General features: G+C 38.5%; 1 protein-coding gene across 4 annotated transcripts in view; it reads right to left on the bottom strand.

Annotated features, from left to right (window-relative positions):
• Positions 1 to 5,580: 5,580 nt before the first annotated feature.
• Positions 5,581 to 16,088, bottom strand: part of HERC2 (HECT and RLD domain containing E3 ubiquitin protein ligase 2) — a 103,268-nt gene continuing 92,760 nt past the window's right edge. For all 4 annotated transcript variants that reach the window (XM_066313576.1, XM_066313578.1, XM_066313577.1 and 1 more), the window contains exons 87-93: positions 12,012 to 12,153; positions 11,034 to 11,228; positions 10,823 to 10,935; positions 9,742 to 9,932; positions 7,949 to 8,054; positions 7,212 to 7,424; positions 5,581 to 6,584 (exon numbers count right to left, since the gene is read on the bottom strand). In XM_066313576.1, coding sequence (XP_066169673.1) covers positions 6,312 to 6,584; positions 7,212 to 7,424; positions 7,949 to 8,054; positions 9,742 to 9,932; positions 10,823 to 10,935; positions 11,034 to 11,228; positions 12,012 to 12,153 — 1,233 coding nt within the window. In that variant the 3' untranslated portion in view covers positions 5,581 to 6,311. The remainder of the gene's footprint in view (positions 6,585 to 7,211; positions 7,425 to 7,948; positions 8,055 to 9,741; positions 9,933 to 10,822; positions 10,936 to 11,033; positions 11,229 to 12,011; positions 12,154 to 16,088) is intronic.

The raw sequence follows: 16,088 nt of genomic DNA, 5'->3' as shown, positions 1-16,088 counted from the left end.
GTACAGAAAGGCTGTTTCATCACAAAGGCTGCATTGATAAAAATTATCTCTACACACAGTTCTTTGACGCAGCCAAGGCTTCATTCTTGCCAGGCAGTATCACCTTCTCATCCCTTATGGAATGGTAACAGTTGCTGCTAAGGCCTCACAGGAGATGGTAAAACAACTGTTCTGTGGCACTTCTGGGAGATTCAGATGATTTTATGGTCTCAAAGCAGCCCTGAGACAGTAGCATTTGGAGGAATAGTCAGTGGCCCCTCTACCCATCAGAGCCTGGATTCACTTCTGCTGCTTTTGGGAAAGAGGTGAATTGAAACTACTGGGCACTCATTTACTGACATGGTTGGTCTTGTGATCATTTCATGAGTTTTCAGTAACTTGTCTGTTGCCAGATGAAGACAGCAGTTCCAAACATCATAACCATGATACTGCTGGGTTGGGAGGGGTTGCAAAGTATCTGCTCTGGGTTAAGCATCCAGTAGCCTGAAAAGCCAACTTGGGAATGACAGTCTGCTCTGAGAAGGGGCTATACTGTGTAGGGGTGTGATTTTGGCATGACAGAGGTCTTTCATCTGGTGAGCTGTCCATGTCTTGAAGTGACATGGTGCTTTCCTGCCACTGAGATGGACTTTGCATTGCCAGGGTTGAGCAGTCCTCAGCACCCTGCGTGATCAGATCCACCCTTCAGAGACAAACAGAGATGAACATTTTTGCAGAAATGCAAAGTTGGCCAAGGTCCCTGGAGGTCATCCCTGGTGATGTTGCAGAGCTGTTTTCCTTTCAGGATAGCTTTTTGATCAGTAATGTCAAGTGGGATGAAAGTGAGTGTCTTGTGAAATATACCTCTCCTCTGTCCAAGTCCAACGTGGAGACAAGGATTTATGGTGAGATATTCTTACCGGTGAGCTTATGGGAGCCACTTCTGCTTTAAAGAATCTGGAAAAAAATTCTTCTCACCAGTTTGGAAAATGGTAGAGATGATTCTGCTCAACAACTGACAATGGATTTTGTACAACAGACTGGGGCATGTTAAGTAATATTTAATCAAGTTATTACTTTCCTAGAAGAATAATATATAAAATAGGCGTTTATCATTATTTATCGTAATGTATCACTATTAATTATACACATATTTAGAAAAAGAAGGTAGAGGAATATGTAACTTTGAAGGGAAGAAAAAGCCTTGTTAACCACTATTAAACCTTACTGAAAAATCTTAGCAGTCAAATAACTCCTTTTACAAAAAATTCAGAAAACTTCCCAGTTTAAGCAAATTAGTTTCACCTCTGCTAGAAACATTATTCTCCGCTCTGCCTCACACATAAAAATAATGGCTCCATAATCCCATTCAAGATTAAGATTTGCCTCTGCACGGACACCAGGGTAACAGTCCTGGAGTAATTATTTATCTTGCCCTATTCCAGACCAGTGCAGAGTGGGAAAGTGGAGAAGGGTTATGTGTTTACTCTGGAACAGATGTGGAGACCAGCATAGATGCCGTGTGATGCAGAATTTGAATCCATTCAGGATATTTGTTCCTCTATGTGAATGAGAGATCCACACAGGTAAAGGTTTATCTTTGTAATTGCCTCAGCTGAGTTGTAATTAATCCTAAGTATAAGGGATGACTTTTCGACAGGAATCTCCCCTTGTGAAAGAAGTACTCTCTCATGCTTCTTTTGACATATGTGCTCAGGCATAAAAGGGCGTTTGCTCTTGTATTTGCATCTTCCTATACAGAGAGTAATGCAGTGGTCTTGGTAGACCTTCTGTATCACCTGGGCACTGCCATCCCGCCCTGGTGCTCCTGAAGCAAGGTCTAAACGTCCAGCACCTCCCTGGCCTGTGAAGATGGGCAGCATTTGGCCTCTGGAGCAGCTGCATAGCCAGGAACTACAGCCAGGAGTGGGAGGAGTGCCAGGCAGGCACTGAATGCCACCTTTCAGGGCCCAGAGCTGAAAGGGTACTGTTGTTATCTGCATTCCTTCCTGACCACATCCCATGACCTGCTGCGTGGAGCCTTTCAGAGTACATCCAAGCACAGTCAACAGGGCCGGGATGTGCGTCTGTGTCCTTGCCAGCGGCACACTGTGAGCAAGGATCAAAAGTTCGTGGATGCTTTGCTTTCCCTGTGGGCCATCCCACTGCTGTCAGGGCACACTCGTTGCTGGGCTGAGCAGTGTAATTGCAATTGTAGCATGATATGAAACATTCAGGAGACCTCCAATAGTAGCAGAGTGCAGGGTAGGTTTGTTTAATATCACGAAGGACTGAATGAACCACTAGTTCTGTCTTAACCTCACCCTGAAAAAAAAAAGTCATGAGGTCGGCTGCCAGAGAGAATTTGCCTCTCCTTTTCCTCACTCCATCCCTGCCTGGTGGGGTTGCTTTTTCCCCACGTTCTCTGGAAAGGTGACTCTTTCACTTAAGTTTGCTGGCTCATAGAATCACAGAATGGTTTGAGTTGGAAGGGACGTTAGAGATCAACTAGCTCCAGACTCGAGACAAACGTTCCTCAGGATTAACCACCTCAAGTATATGCATATCAGTGCACGCAGCCTGGGGAACAAACACAAGGAGTTGGGGATCTGCATCCAGTCAGGAATTAATGATGTCACAGGAGTAACAGAAACATGGTACAACAACTCACATGGCTGTAGGATCACAGTGGATGGGTACAGGCTAAAGGAAAAAGGGCTGAATACCCACTGAGAATGACAAGGGCATTGCTAGGCTTTGCAGAGATGTAATTAGAAAAATAAAAGCTCAGCTTGAACTGAAATTGGCCAGACAATAGAAAAAAAAAAAGAAAAAAAAAAAAAAAAAAAAAAAAAAAAAAAACAAAAAAAAAAAAAAAACCACCACCCACAAAGAAGTTTCTTCAGGTATGTAAACAACCAGTAAAAACTAAAAACAGAAGGAAAACATGGACTTGCTGTGCAGCAGGAAAGGTGAATTAGTCAACAGCAGTGCTTCAAAGGCAGAAGTTCTCAATACTTTCTTCACCTTGGTCTTTACCAGCACCGTTGAGCCTCTGGCCTTCAGAACAAAAATCCACGTTGATGCAAACATAGACTCACTAGCAGTGAATAAAGAGTTGGTTGTGAACTGCTGTAGGAGTTCAACCCTTCCAAATTGATGGGTCCTGACATTATCCACCTGAGTGTTTAAGAGAGATGGCTGACATCATTATAGGTGCACTTTCCACAACCTTGCAGAACTGTGAAGATGAAGGGATATCCCAGAAGGCAGCAAGGAGGCTAATGTGACCCCCATCTAAAAGGTCTTGAAGGATGATCCAGGAAATGACAGGCCCATCAGTCTTACTTCACTCTCTGGGAAAATTATGGAGCAAATCCTCATTGGGAGCTATCACAAGTCAGATGAAGCCCATGATTGGGAAAATCAAGCAGGGATTTGTGAAGGGCAAATCACATTTGCCAAACCTGCTCACCTTTTACAACACATTCACTGCCTTGGTTGATCTGCAGCAAGTGGTGCACATTGTCTAGTCAAAACAGTGTGCTGCTGCAGAAAAGAAACCCAGCGAGATACTGGGTTACATCAAGATAGAACCACCAGCATTGATAAAAGTAGTCTTTATCCCACTTGGCACTTGTGAGGCCACACCTGGAATACTGTGCTGCTTTGGTCCCTACTGTGAAAAAGGATGTGGACAGGCTGCAGAGGATCCAGAGATGGACCACAAGAGGAACAGAGGACTGGGAGTCCTGCCATGTGAGGAAAGGCTGTAAGAACTGGGTCTGTTTAGCCTTGAGAAAAGAAGCTTTATGGGAGACCTTATCAAGATGTTTCAGAATGTAAAGGGTGCTTATGAAGAAGAGAGACTCCTGTTTTACAAGGCATCACATAGAAAAGGGGTAATAGTACAAATTATTCTTGAGGAGATTACTATTAGACAGAAAATATTTTCACAGAATAATCTCAGCAGGGAGGTGGCAGATTCCCCAACATGGACACTTTTAAGATTCAGCTGGACAGAATGCTGAACCGTCTTGTCTAAACTGTGCTTTTGCCAATCAAGGTTGGAACAGGTGACCCTTGAGGCCCCTTCAAACCTGATAATCTATGAAATGCTTTAAATCAGGCCACAGGTGACAAGTATCACACTGTAAAAAGGTGCCTGCCACTCTTCTGTTAGGATGGGAAAGCAAAGGAGGCCAAAAAAACTTTTTACAGTTCAATGCAACTGTGTGCAACAATGCAATGTTCAATGCAACAATGCATATAGATTGCTTACATTAAGCATAATTCCTTTTTGCTTTTCTTGGATAGAAAACGCTGACATCGTTTTTCTTTACAATAAGCAAGTTATAAACTCCGTGTTACAGTAGTCCATATGCTTCTGAAATGGGGCTTGAAATTCAAGAATGGCAATTGGACTTGGTCCAAGACCTTGTACTGAGATTTGGGCATGACTCACTCATCCCCTCTCCTGAAAAGCTGACTACAGAATCTCTTTGATGGAGTTGGATGCCTACAGGGCTCCGGTGTTAGCATGACGAAGGGCAGCAGACGACCACATGAGCTATACTACTTTTTCAATCCTTACCCTCAGGAGAAATTCAAGCCAGCAGCAAAGATAAAAAAGGTTTCTTAAAGGTTTTTGAGTTTTGCAGCTTAAAGACTCAAAAAGACACAGCGTTTTTCACCAGCAGACAGAGAAAACTTGGATAACCAAGCATGGGCCTGACTTTGGAACCTCCAATGAGACAGAAGATTAGGAAAGGGGCATTTATTGCAAGAGATCTCTAGCACTAAACAGAGGACTCTAAAGGTAATGTATTTCAAACCAGTGACATCTACCTACCATTAGTTTCACCATTATACTGAAATACCAAATTTGTCTCAAATTTGTCTCAGGAAAACTTGGTTCATGATCATAGTTAGTATTTCATCTAGTTGGAACAGAAGTCAAATGCACACACTAAAAATGAATTAATCCACTCATAATTGTAAAATGTTAAATTGTAAAATGTTGAATACTCACATATACCTATCCTAATAATTACAGAAGCAATGGTGTGGCACCACATACTAATAGATTTCAAAGTAAAATATTACTGCTTTGGCAACATTAATCCTATTCTCCTATTTTGAAAAATTAGCACATAAACTGTGTGGTCAGGAGTGGATAATGATCTAAGTGTCCTGTGCCAATGTGTCATGACCAGGCCTTGTAAGGGGATTAAATTCTCAGTGATAGGATGTTACACAAACGTCGTCAGACTCCTCACCTTGTGTTCAGGTACTCATGGCACCTCTCCCTTACACTTCCTCAAAAATTTTCCCCAAGTATCCAAGAATAAATTCACCATTACTGACAGTAGTGGCCTTAGCTACAACTGCATGAACAAGGTTTTACCTAATCACTACAATTAACATGTTATCTGGACTTGCTCAAGTTTACTGTAGCTCACAAAATCTCTCCAGCAATGCACCTACTATTGGTGGAGCAGTCTGGTCCAAAGCTGTAAATTGCAGAAACGTTTCCTAGCAGAGCTGTTTCGATGTTCATCCCATGTCCAAGCTGCATTACCATGAAAAAACACATCCTGGTTCTTAATGTGGCAGAACTTTTATTTAGAGGGAAATTATAACTTTTGCATTTACATGGCACCAATTATATACAGTACACTTTCCATGATAAGAATTATGATGCTGTTCACAGAAAGGTATCAAATTTGAGATAAATAATGCATAAGCTAAAATATACAAACCAGGGGTGGAGGTGAAACTGTTGGCCATTTTTAATTATCTATAGAAGAATTTCAAGGAATAATGTTTATTCAATGTTCAAAAACTTTTAACAAACTTCTAGTAAAGTTAATTGAAATATTTATAATACTATTCCGTTGTTGCACAGTATTTCCAATATACAGTCAAGAAGATGCACAGAACACAACACTTAATATGAAAAAAAACCTATTGCACCCACAATTTAAAGGTTTCACTGCCTTTTGGATGCTGCACTACCATATTTATATAAACATTTACAACACTTCAGTAAACACAAAGGTTCTAAATGTAGTGCAGCATTATGGGGGGCCATTTTCAGCTCTTAAAATAAATGTTAAGTGCCCATATACTGTGCCATTTATTTTAAGATGATGGATTAAGCTGTAATCCTTAAGTCCTACTGTGAGTAGCAAACACACTTCCCCCTGTTCAGAAGACTACCATCCCTCTGGCTATACAGTCTCTATTCTGAAACCTAAACTGTCCTTGGCTTCATTGTCATTTTGGCATTTTGCCTCAGTGCTTTTGACAACTATTCCTTGTATTACTTTTCAGTGGCCTGTTAAGTAGTCCTGCGTAGAGTCTGAAGCAAAAGAATCTGCATCTTCATTATCAGTCTCGTCACTGCTGTCATCAGCCGCCGGCTCTCCCGTCAGTGCTATGCGCGCATAGTCGTCCGTGTCTATGGACTTGCAGAAGTGAATGGCATACTTCAGCTTTTCCTCCAGGACCTGCTTACAGGAATACCTGGGCAGCTTCAGGAGAAAGAAGCATGTGTATGACTCAGGAAGAAAGTGGTCTGGAGGATTGTATTTATCCAACACCTGTTAACAAATAAAAGAAAAAACAGCATTATATTTTTCTGATTTTTGATTCACTGTCCAAAACACAACTAGGTATTGAAATAATAACTGGGATTTTTTTTTTTTTTTTTTGCAGCTAGTTACATTTTTGATTCTGATGCTGAAGTTTCATAAAAGAACAATGAAGAGGCCAAATCCATTTTCCCCCCACTAAATCAATAAATAAAAACAGACATGTATAAGCTGCTTTGATTATGAATACGTGGTAGGTAGCAATCTAAAAAAAGATGCTGTTACTTCAGAAGATATCAAAAGATGATTTGAAGCTTGGTTTTAATTGCTGAAATTATTAGCTTAACTGAATTAAATGGTAAATAAATGGCAAAAAGTTGCCTGACAGTGGAAAACTATCAAAATTCACAGAAACAAATGGCTGAGAAATTAACATCCACTTGTCCAAGTCAAGAGAGAAGAACAGTTCTATACATCATATAACTGTCACAGACATTATTCAGCTGTTGCACTGTTGATCTACAATGTAAAGCTGCAGAACAGTTTAATGAAATCAGGCTTTTGTTACGTCACACTGCTACTTCTCCACTACCAGCTTTTTAAGATGCCCCCCTTTCGCCATCCCACACACCTTACCTGAATAACAAAGTCCCTCCCCCTAAAGTCTGCAATAGTCCTGGGCAGCCTTGTTCTGCCCCACACAAAACGCAGGAAGAGAGATCGCTCTGTGTTGGAGAAGGACTCCATCACTTCCCAGAACCACTGTATCAAGGAAGCAGTTGGTTCAATGCCTTTGTAAGTTGCTACAGATTTCAGGAGATGAAGTGGAATATCTGGGCTTCCACATACCTGAAAAATAAAATACAGTGATAGGCTACACGAGTCCAATCAAATCAATTACATGTGATTTGTCCCCTCCCTTCCTTTAAAACATTTACTCAGCTTTTACACTGACAAACTGAGCTATCAGATCTTTGAAATGCCACACAGTCTCCTGGTACAGTAATACATCTTCCCATCAGGTGACAGTAATGAACTTCTTTCATACTCCTGAATTTAGGACAACTATCTCCAATTTACTTTATAGATCGCTGGCATGAGATCACTGGCATGTGGTTCTTGGTTTTGCCTGTTTCTTTCTTCTGGAAATAATTCATTACAACACTGGTCAGCTGTGTCAAAACAATTTTACTAACACCAAGAGGGCAATTAAACTTTTAAATAAAATTTTCTGGTCTTTCCTTGAACCAATGTTTTCAACCACACAGCAATCATTGTAAACAGCATTTAATGTGGGGTTTGCATTCAAACAAATGAGTGAATAATCTCACTCCAAGTTAGTCTGACAGAAGTAACAAAGCAGAAATGGATACCATCGTTTCCAGTTCATATCCTGTAAAGAGTGAAAGAAGAGGAACTGGAACAACACGGGCCATCCCCTCACGAACTGCTGCAACCTGTTCATCAAATTCATGAAGCCTGTAAAGAAACATTTTCAGAGTTTCTGTGAATGTCATTTCTAGCAATTATTTATAGCAATTACTGTGTTATCAAAGCAACTTCAGCCATTCTCCTCAAATGTTCAACTACGTACCAAAGAACGTTAACAAACATTTATTACAAGATACTTGATTTTCTACGTTAATTCCTATTGCACAGCAAGCTCAATATGGAGGAGGTACCTCCCAATCTTTTAGATATTTTATTTCCAGTTTCATTCATATGCTATGCCTGGCAAAAACAGACCAATACCCCATTTGCAAGCAATATACTCTTGGAAAAAGAGTGACTGTATCTTGAAACTCTAACAAAAAAAAAAAGGTCTGAACTAAAATAGGATGTCTGAGCGGACAGTAGTTTTTTTTATTTCAAGACAGGCTCAGATAAGTAACATTTTGCTGCTTTTGATGCCATACATGATGTGTGTTTGGCTTAATTTTTTCCCTGTCAAATAATTTCTGAGATGTTTTACAGAGCCCTCCAGAGCAAAGACATGTCTCTTACAAGGGCTGTCCTCAAGCTAGTTATCACAAAATAAACAAAGATGTTGGGAAAAGTTTGGTCTTTTGCATCTACTTTTTCTCATGGATTCTATTCAGGTGCTAGTTTTCCCTCTCAAGGGCTTCATATAGTTAAAAAACTCGATACTTAACTTTTAAATGTTTCTCCAGAAGACCTTTTAACTGTAAAATGCTTTAGAAATGCTCATGTCCTCTGAGGACAGTCAGAACTGGCAAGAGCAAAGACATTTCCTCAAAGGATTATAGCTCCAAATGAGACCTCTCTCTTTACCATCAGAAATAGGTCTAAGTTTGGTTCATAACCACTTACAGTGGGGAAAAAAACAGAAAAACTAATGCTGTAATTTGTAATTGCTGGCAAACACTTTAACTATGAATTAATAAGCAAGTATATAAGACTGTCATGATACAGTCTTGCTTAAGCACTCTCTAAAGAAGAGGAATATGGTGAATTGAATAAAACAAGCCTGAACCAGTTTCTTATCCAAATTATCAAAATTTACATATTTCAGTAGGCACTAGGCCCACTGCTTCAGATACAAGATGCTTATGACTGTTTCCGAGATGCACTTATCTAGATTAGCTACCTGGCCACATAAGCAACCAAAGGCAGTCTTCTCAAACACCAAGCAATTATTTCCACTGATTTCTCTGCAGTGTTCAGCTTGTGGCAACCATGGGTGTGCATCAGTGTCCTACCCAAGGAATGAACATTTTGGTTTGCACATTCCAACCTGGAGTAAGACTTCAGCTGATACTGCCGTGCAGTTGATGATATGAAAAGGTATGAGTGCAACACTACTAGATTTAAGCTCTCTTCTACAAAGAGCTTACTGAACAAGCCTACAGGAAGAATTAAATGCATGGGACATTTATCCACCTGTAAAACTGCCCGCCAAAACTACTTAGTCAGGACAAATCTAGAGGCACACCTGCTTGTTTATTTTGCTTCCTAAAAATTAAGTTTGAGATTTTTCTCCTCGTATACAATAAGTGAATTCAGAAAATCAACACTATAGTCACATGAAAATATTAAAATACTTGTATATAACAGGCTGAATAGCATATTGTTTAAAAGATGGTTTATATTTTTAAAAACAAAATACATATTCATATCAGTAACTTCAATGATTTATTCAACAAACCTGTAGTTTATTGCCAGCCTCACATATTCCGCTCTGTTATCCAGTGTAATATGGGTGTACTTGGAACTCAACTGAATATCTTGACCACTTGCATTAGGTACAGTGAAAGGGAGGCTCATAGCTTCAAATTCTTCTGAAGTAGCTTCATTGTCTCGAATGTACATAAGTCCAGGAATAAAATCTTTATCAACCTTTGAAAATAAGAAACCCATGTTAAAGTCAGTTTACTAGCACTATAAGCACTATACAACAGCATCTCTTGCACACCAAAAGCAGTGCATAATGTGTCACCCACCAAAAGCTTTGACCAATGTCTGACCACAATTTATCTCACTTAAATTCAAAGCAAAAAATTGGCTTAGTACTTTACATAAAATTCCATTATGTTGGATGTGGGAGAGTGCATGTATTCGAGATTTCAATCCTTTTGAAGGGCATTTGCCAAGAAAATGTATCATATAAGAAAATGGATTTAAAGCTTAAAAGCATCATCATCCCTACCAGCACTGGGTTTGGTACAAAAGGAATCCCCTCACTGACAAGTAAATGATCCAGTGCTTTTATAGGAAGTACATTTCTACATGAAATATTCGACAAGGAACTTTTCTTCATAATGATGACCTAAGTATTATTCCACATTTACTGAGCTCAGTAAACAGAAATTGAAAGCTTGTGACATTCAGTATGTGAGCACAAACAGTAACAATTTGAACTTACTTTCTTTTACTTCGAAAAGTGCAGGTACATGCCCTCAAATCAGTTATCACAACTTGGTACAACAGACAGTGACAGCTACCAAAAGGTCTACTGGGATGTAGGAATTGAACCACAAAGATGCCTAGTCAAACCCATGAGAAGATGAGAGAATGCTCTAGAATTCAAATGGAGTTTTTAACTATGTTTGAACAACTTAAATTTACAGTTTTAACAGTCTGTAAAAATCAGCTTTGTATAGTGGTTCAAAACATAAAAGGCCAGTCAAAATATAAGCACATAAAAACAAGGGAGACCAATCACTTGTTTATGCTAGAGTCTGCTTGTCTTCTCTAAGTTATATCCTACCCAGGAACTTCCTTCTCACCTCACTGAGATCAGCAATTGTTAGGTTCATTCCTGCAAGTTGTTTCCACACTGGCTCAGCCAGGTTGAGGCTCAGAGGGCTGCCAGTCCGGATAGCAATGCCCAAAAGTACACCTGTAAGTTTAAACATTGTTGATCGGTTTTGTTAGAATTCCCAATATTCTGACTACACATAAAGCACACAGACTGTCACAAAGTTACTAAGAAATTACCAAGAAAGCGAAACATGTTCATATGCAGGAGTGACTTAGCAGCAGGATTTAACAGGAAACAATCTCTGTTTGCTCCAGACTCATCTCTTCCATTTGGTGTCACAATTAACAGAGGGGTCAGCCCATTCTGAAGTTCTTCACACATTTCTGCTATTGATTCACTATAGCCTCCACCACAATCATCCACAGATTCACCTTGGAGAACAAAAAAGGCTCAGAATTAAATATTCTTTCAAAAATAACTGAAGTATTGAAACAAACTATATTTCCTCTCTGGGGATAATTGAGTAAACAAAAATCTACTAAAAGCTGCAGTGTTGTATCCCTTCACAGCAAAACCCTAGAAGTCTGGCTCTGTATTTTGACACTTCCAGTTCACTGTAGAACATATTATTTGGATTATATGACATATCACAATGTCAAAAACAGTATTTTAACAAAGTGCAAAATATATTTTGTGCTGTATGATAATCACAATAAAATACAACAGAAATAGAAAAGGAATAGTGTTGCTTTTCATGAGTGACATTTTAAAGTAGGTATGTTTCATTTAGCCCATATACAATAGACAGAATGGCTCTTCAATCTAAGATATTTTTCATTAAAAACACAGAGTCATAGGTGAATTGCAAAAACAACCCTACCAGTAAAACTAGCTAGCCAGGATTATTTGCAAATTCAGACAGCTGAAAAATTAGGTTTAGGTTTTGCAGAACATTTGTTGTAAGCAGAAGAGCTGCTCCAGAACCTGAAGAAAATCACCGACATGCTTCCATTAATCTTGAGAGGTTTTATAGAATAATTTTGAAAGGATTCTTACTTCCCAACATTTTAAGCACCTTCCTCTGCCCACATACATACATTGTTTTTCTGGATCCCTTTCTTCTTTCTTTCAAGTTCTCCAAAAGAGTAAATCTCAACAAAACTGCAAAGTTAAGTGCAAAGTAGGAAGGGGTAGAGTGTTGAGAATTTTCTTACCAACAAACTTGACTTTCCAAACACGATGAGGAAGCAGAAGGCTATCAGGGCTAAAGGAACTCATTTTAGCACACATCTGTCCAAACACTGACTTTGTACCATCAGGTCCAGCCAGTCCTCCTTTACTCCTGGAGCGTTTTACCTATTGAGCACATTATAAAAGTCATTGTGAGAACTTATTTCAACTGGCATCACTGTGCAGATAAATAAGGAATTTTCAGTCCCCAAACCACGAAAACCTTATCTTTAATTTCCCAGCATTCTTTGTTCATCTGTCACTAATCAGCACCATATTGGTTCATCTTTAAAGGAAAGGTGAAAGACAGAGGGATAGCAAAGACAAAGTCTGATGATAAAGACTTCTTCTCTTGTTTCTAAAGAAGCAGCTGATGACTTGGTTAATGCAGTTTTCTGATTTCAGTTCATTTAGTTAATTCATCCTATCTCTACTCATAGATTCAATTGACAAATCTGATTAAGTTTTTCACACATGAGACAGATTAGAGACGATGCTGTTGGCCAGAAAACAGAATATGTGTTATTCTTATATTCATTAATAGTAATGACTAAACATGCATCTATGATACTTACTAGGAGCCTCTAAAAACTAGTAAATACTATCAAAATACATATATATAAATACACAGGTAATCAGGCACCAACAGAAAAAGTGTATCTTAGTATTTAATGGAGTTCCTTATTATTGGCATGCAATCTTAAGGCATGCAATAAATTTCCATGGATTTTGCTGCAAGAGAAGTAAGAATACAAAAAGTATTTCACCAGTAAAGAAGAAGGAAATGGAAAGTGAACAGAAAGCTGAAGAAACACAAAGCATTTTTTTTCCCCGCTTGGTGTTCTGCAATTTATCTTCTCAATCTGTGCTGAGTCCAAATGGACTCAGAGATGCACAAAAATCACCAACATCCATGAGACTGTTCATTCAGAAATAGCTGAAACTTATCCCACTACATTCAGTCACACTACAAGCTACAGTGCATCTCAAAACCCAGTTGTTCTCATGCTGCATATTTCTGATGGCTCTGGATAAAACAACCACCAGATCTTTCAGATTTTAGTCAAAGGCTGAGACACCCAGATCCCCTCATGTGTAAGATTCTCTCTATCAACACAAGCTCATTTTAATTCAGTGGATTTCTGAGAAATTTGTATGCCCAAGAAGTTTTAAATTCAGAAAATTTCTGTTAGTCTTAAGCAGCTTGAAAAATACTGGCCATCCTATGAGACTCTCTTCAACCCAGAAGAATTCTCTTCCAGAAGCTGGGAGAAATCTAGCACATCAAACACTCAGACACTAACAAAAAAGGTTTACAAAAAGATGACAACTTTTAAGTTGGAATCAGCTAAGAAAGGGAAATATATACAGTTAAGACAGATCTATGAAGAAAACAAACACAATTCAAAGACAGGTCACAAAATCACCAGAAGAGGTAGAGAAGTATCACTGTAATAATTATAAAAGCACAGATACAGTTCTCACTTGTACCCTGAGTTTCAGTTTTCTATGCTCAAACTTAAATGCTAAAGAATAAATAAGAGTATAAAAAGATGAAGAGCAGAACCTGATCAGCATAGGAAAATGAAGGATATCATGCAATGAGTATTCTTTAAAAGTACATTTGATAAAGGAAAAGACAATAACCAGGAAGGAGAGATGTTATTTAATTTGAAATGACACTCAAAAAGAACAAACCATTAATTCATTGATATACCGTGCCTACTTGAAGATCAGATCATTTTTCCTCATCATGTTAGTGAGATTCCTATAACCCACATTTCATAAGGGGTCTTTGTAAAGAGGACAGAACTACTCTTAAAGTGGTACTTCACATATCCACACATCACATTCCTCCCTTGAGAGTAAAGAACATTAAACCAGGAGATACTTTGCCATATTACATTCATGAAAGTAGACACTCTCCTTAATGACTGAAATTCGCTTCCTTTTGAAAAGCAAGAAATTCCTTTCAACTGCTGTGCAAAGATGTTTTAACAGGATTATGAAAGTATCTGCTTATAGGGCAAACACACTGTCCATTTGACATTGCATGAACTACACCACAACTTAAACACTGTGAAAATCTGATCTGCAAGTAAGAGGGTCAGTAAGTAAACCTGAGCACTGGAACTCTGTCTAGTCATTCAATTGTTAGTTCACTTCTGGCTTAGTTTTTAATGTATTATGACTTTCCAGAACAGGGCCCAGGTGCTGTTTTGGAACATTTTACTTAAGGACTATTCCCAAAAAGTAGTATGGATAAGCCTGTATGAAATTTGGGTTCTTCTGCCCTATGCAGTCCTCCAACAGCATCTCCTATTCTTTCTGTGCATCCAAGCTTGCCTCCATGCTACAGCTCAAAGCCTAAAATATCTACAGTCCATTTTCTGCTATCGAAACACCAGGCTAGCACTTAGTTGAGTTACAGTACAGCCATCACACTGTTTTTCACATACCCTGAGCAGGAAAACTACAGAAAACTACCATGTCTCACCATTACAAGGTTCCCCACAGAAAAGACCCAGGGCCAAGAAGTACATAAGGTGAATGTGATCTACTCTGAAGGAATCTGGTCCCTGTGACACCAGACCCCAGGATAAGGGAGTGTTCCTTCGCTTGGGTTTACACTACTGTTATGTTCAGTTCTAGTGCTTCCAAAAAAACCACTAAAAAAACAGGAAAGCTGGCTGAAGAAATATTGCAAAAGACAAGTCAATACCTGGAAAACAAGTTTAAAAACTCATCTGGTTTTTTTATACCAAGGAAGATGAAGTGAACTGACTACACCATATAATCTATCAACTGCAAGAGGAGTCTTCTGAAAGCCAAGGGGTCTTAAAGTCCAGCTGCACTTAAACTTACAACTGCAAATAAGATGAAATTTATTAACAGTGACATTTAACTTTTTTGAGACTACATAAACCAGCCTTGAATCTTCAATTAAGTATTATAAAGGATTAAACAATTTCAGAATCCACATTTTCTTTCTGAGCAAAAGCTAACTCATGATACTGGTAAGGCATAGCTGGTACTGTGTAATCAGGCCACATTATGAACACGACCTTTTTCAGTATTCACTTGGCTAAACTGACAGAGTTAGTTACAGCAGTATTTTATTTTCCCCAGAAGCTACGAAGAAGGGGAGCTGCCAATTCTTTTCTAGGGTTCAGGACAGATTTAAGTAACAAATACCAGAGAAATACAAGAGAAAGCCTATCTCAATTAATAAAGGAGGACACTAGGAAACTATCCCAAAACCTACTCATCACCAGTTTCCACCTTAAAATAGCAGCAATATTTATTGGACTTTCTGAATTCACACACTTGAGAAGTAATTTAACAATCTCAGGTACTCTCTTCAGCTCCCCAGATAACACAGTTGGACTCAATAAGTAAAAACATTGCAATTCTATGATTCTAATAAACTAGAACTACACAGCCACAGAACATTAGCACAAGGAATTTTAAATGTCCACAGAAAATTGCAAAGAAGTAGAAATGTGGTCCATTCAAAACAGAATGCATTTCTGTTCACTAACAGAAAATAACAAGTCTAAATTTTCACAATTTCTCCACTCTAACTTCACAAATGGTAATGGTTTTGCAATATCAAGGAAAAAAAAAAAAAAAAAAAAAAAAAAAAGGAACCCACCACAACAGGAAAGAAATGCATAAGGAATCTAAGATCAGGCTGCAGTCCATTTAAATGAAAACAGTGTTTTACTATTCTGTGTAACAGAAATATCTATGGAAAAAAGGCATATCTGGCCTAAGGCACAACATTACATTTTCTAACATCAATGATAAAGAAAAAAGCCTTTTTGTATCAAAGATTTCTGCAATCAATATGACTACATGTGATGACCAACAAAGGACAAGAGTTTATCATCCTGAATTTTAATTATATTCAAGAGCTTATTTCCTTGCTTTTTCTTTTTTTCTTACCCTTCATTTTTTTTTCTTTTTTTTACCCTTCATTCATTAACTGAGCATTTGGAAAGGTAAGAAAAGCATCAGAAATCACTACTCTCTTAGATCTAATGTAGTGAGTTCTGAAA

The sequence above is a fragment of the Sylvia atricapilla genome, chromosome 2 (assembly GCF_009819655.1).
Source record: "Sylvia atricapilla isolate bSylAtr1 chromosome 2, bSylAtr1.pri, whole genome shotgun sequence".
NCBI classification, from domain to species: Eukaryota; Metazoa; Chordata; class Aves; order Passeriformes; family Sylviidae; genus Sylvia; species Sylvia atricapilla.
Note: the sequence above shows the minus strand (reverse complement) of the source record. Positions and strands in the feature narration are given on the sequence as shown.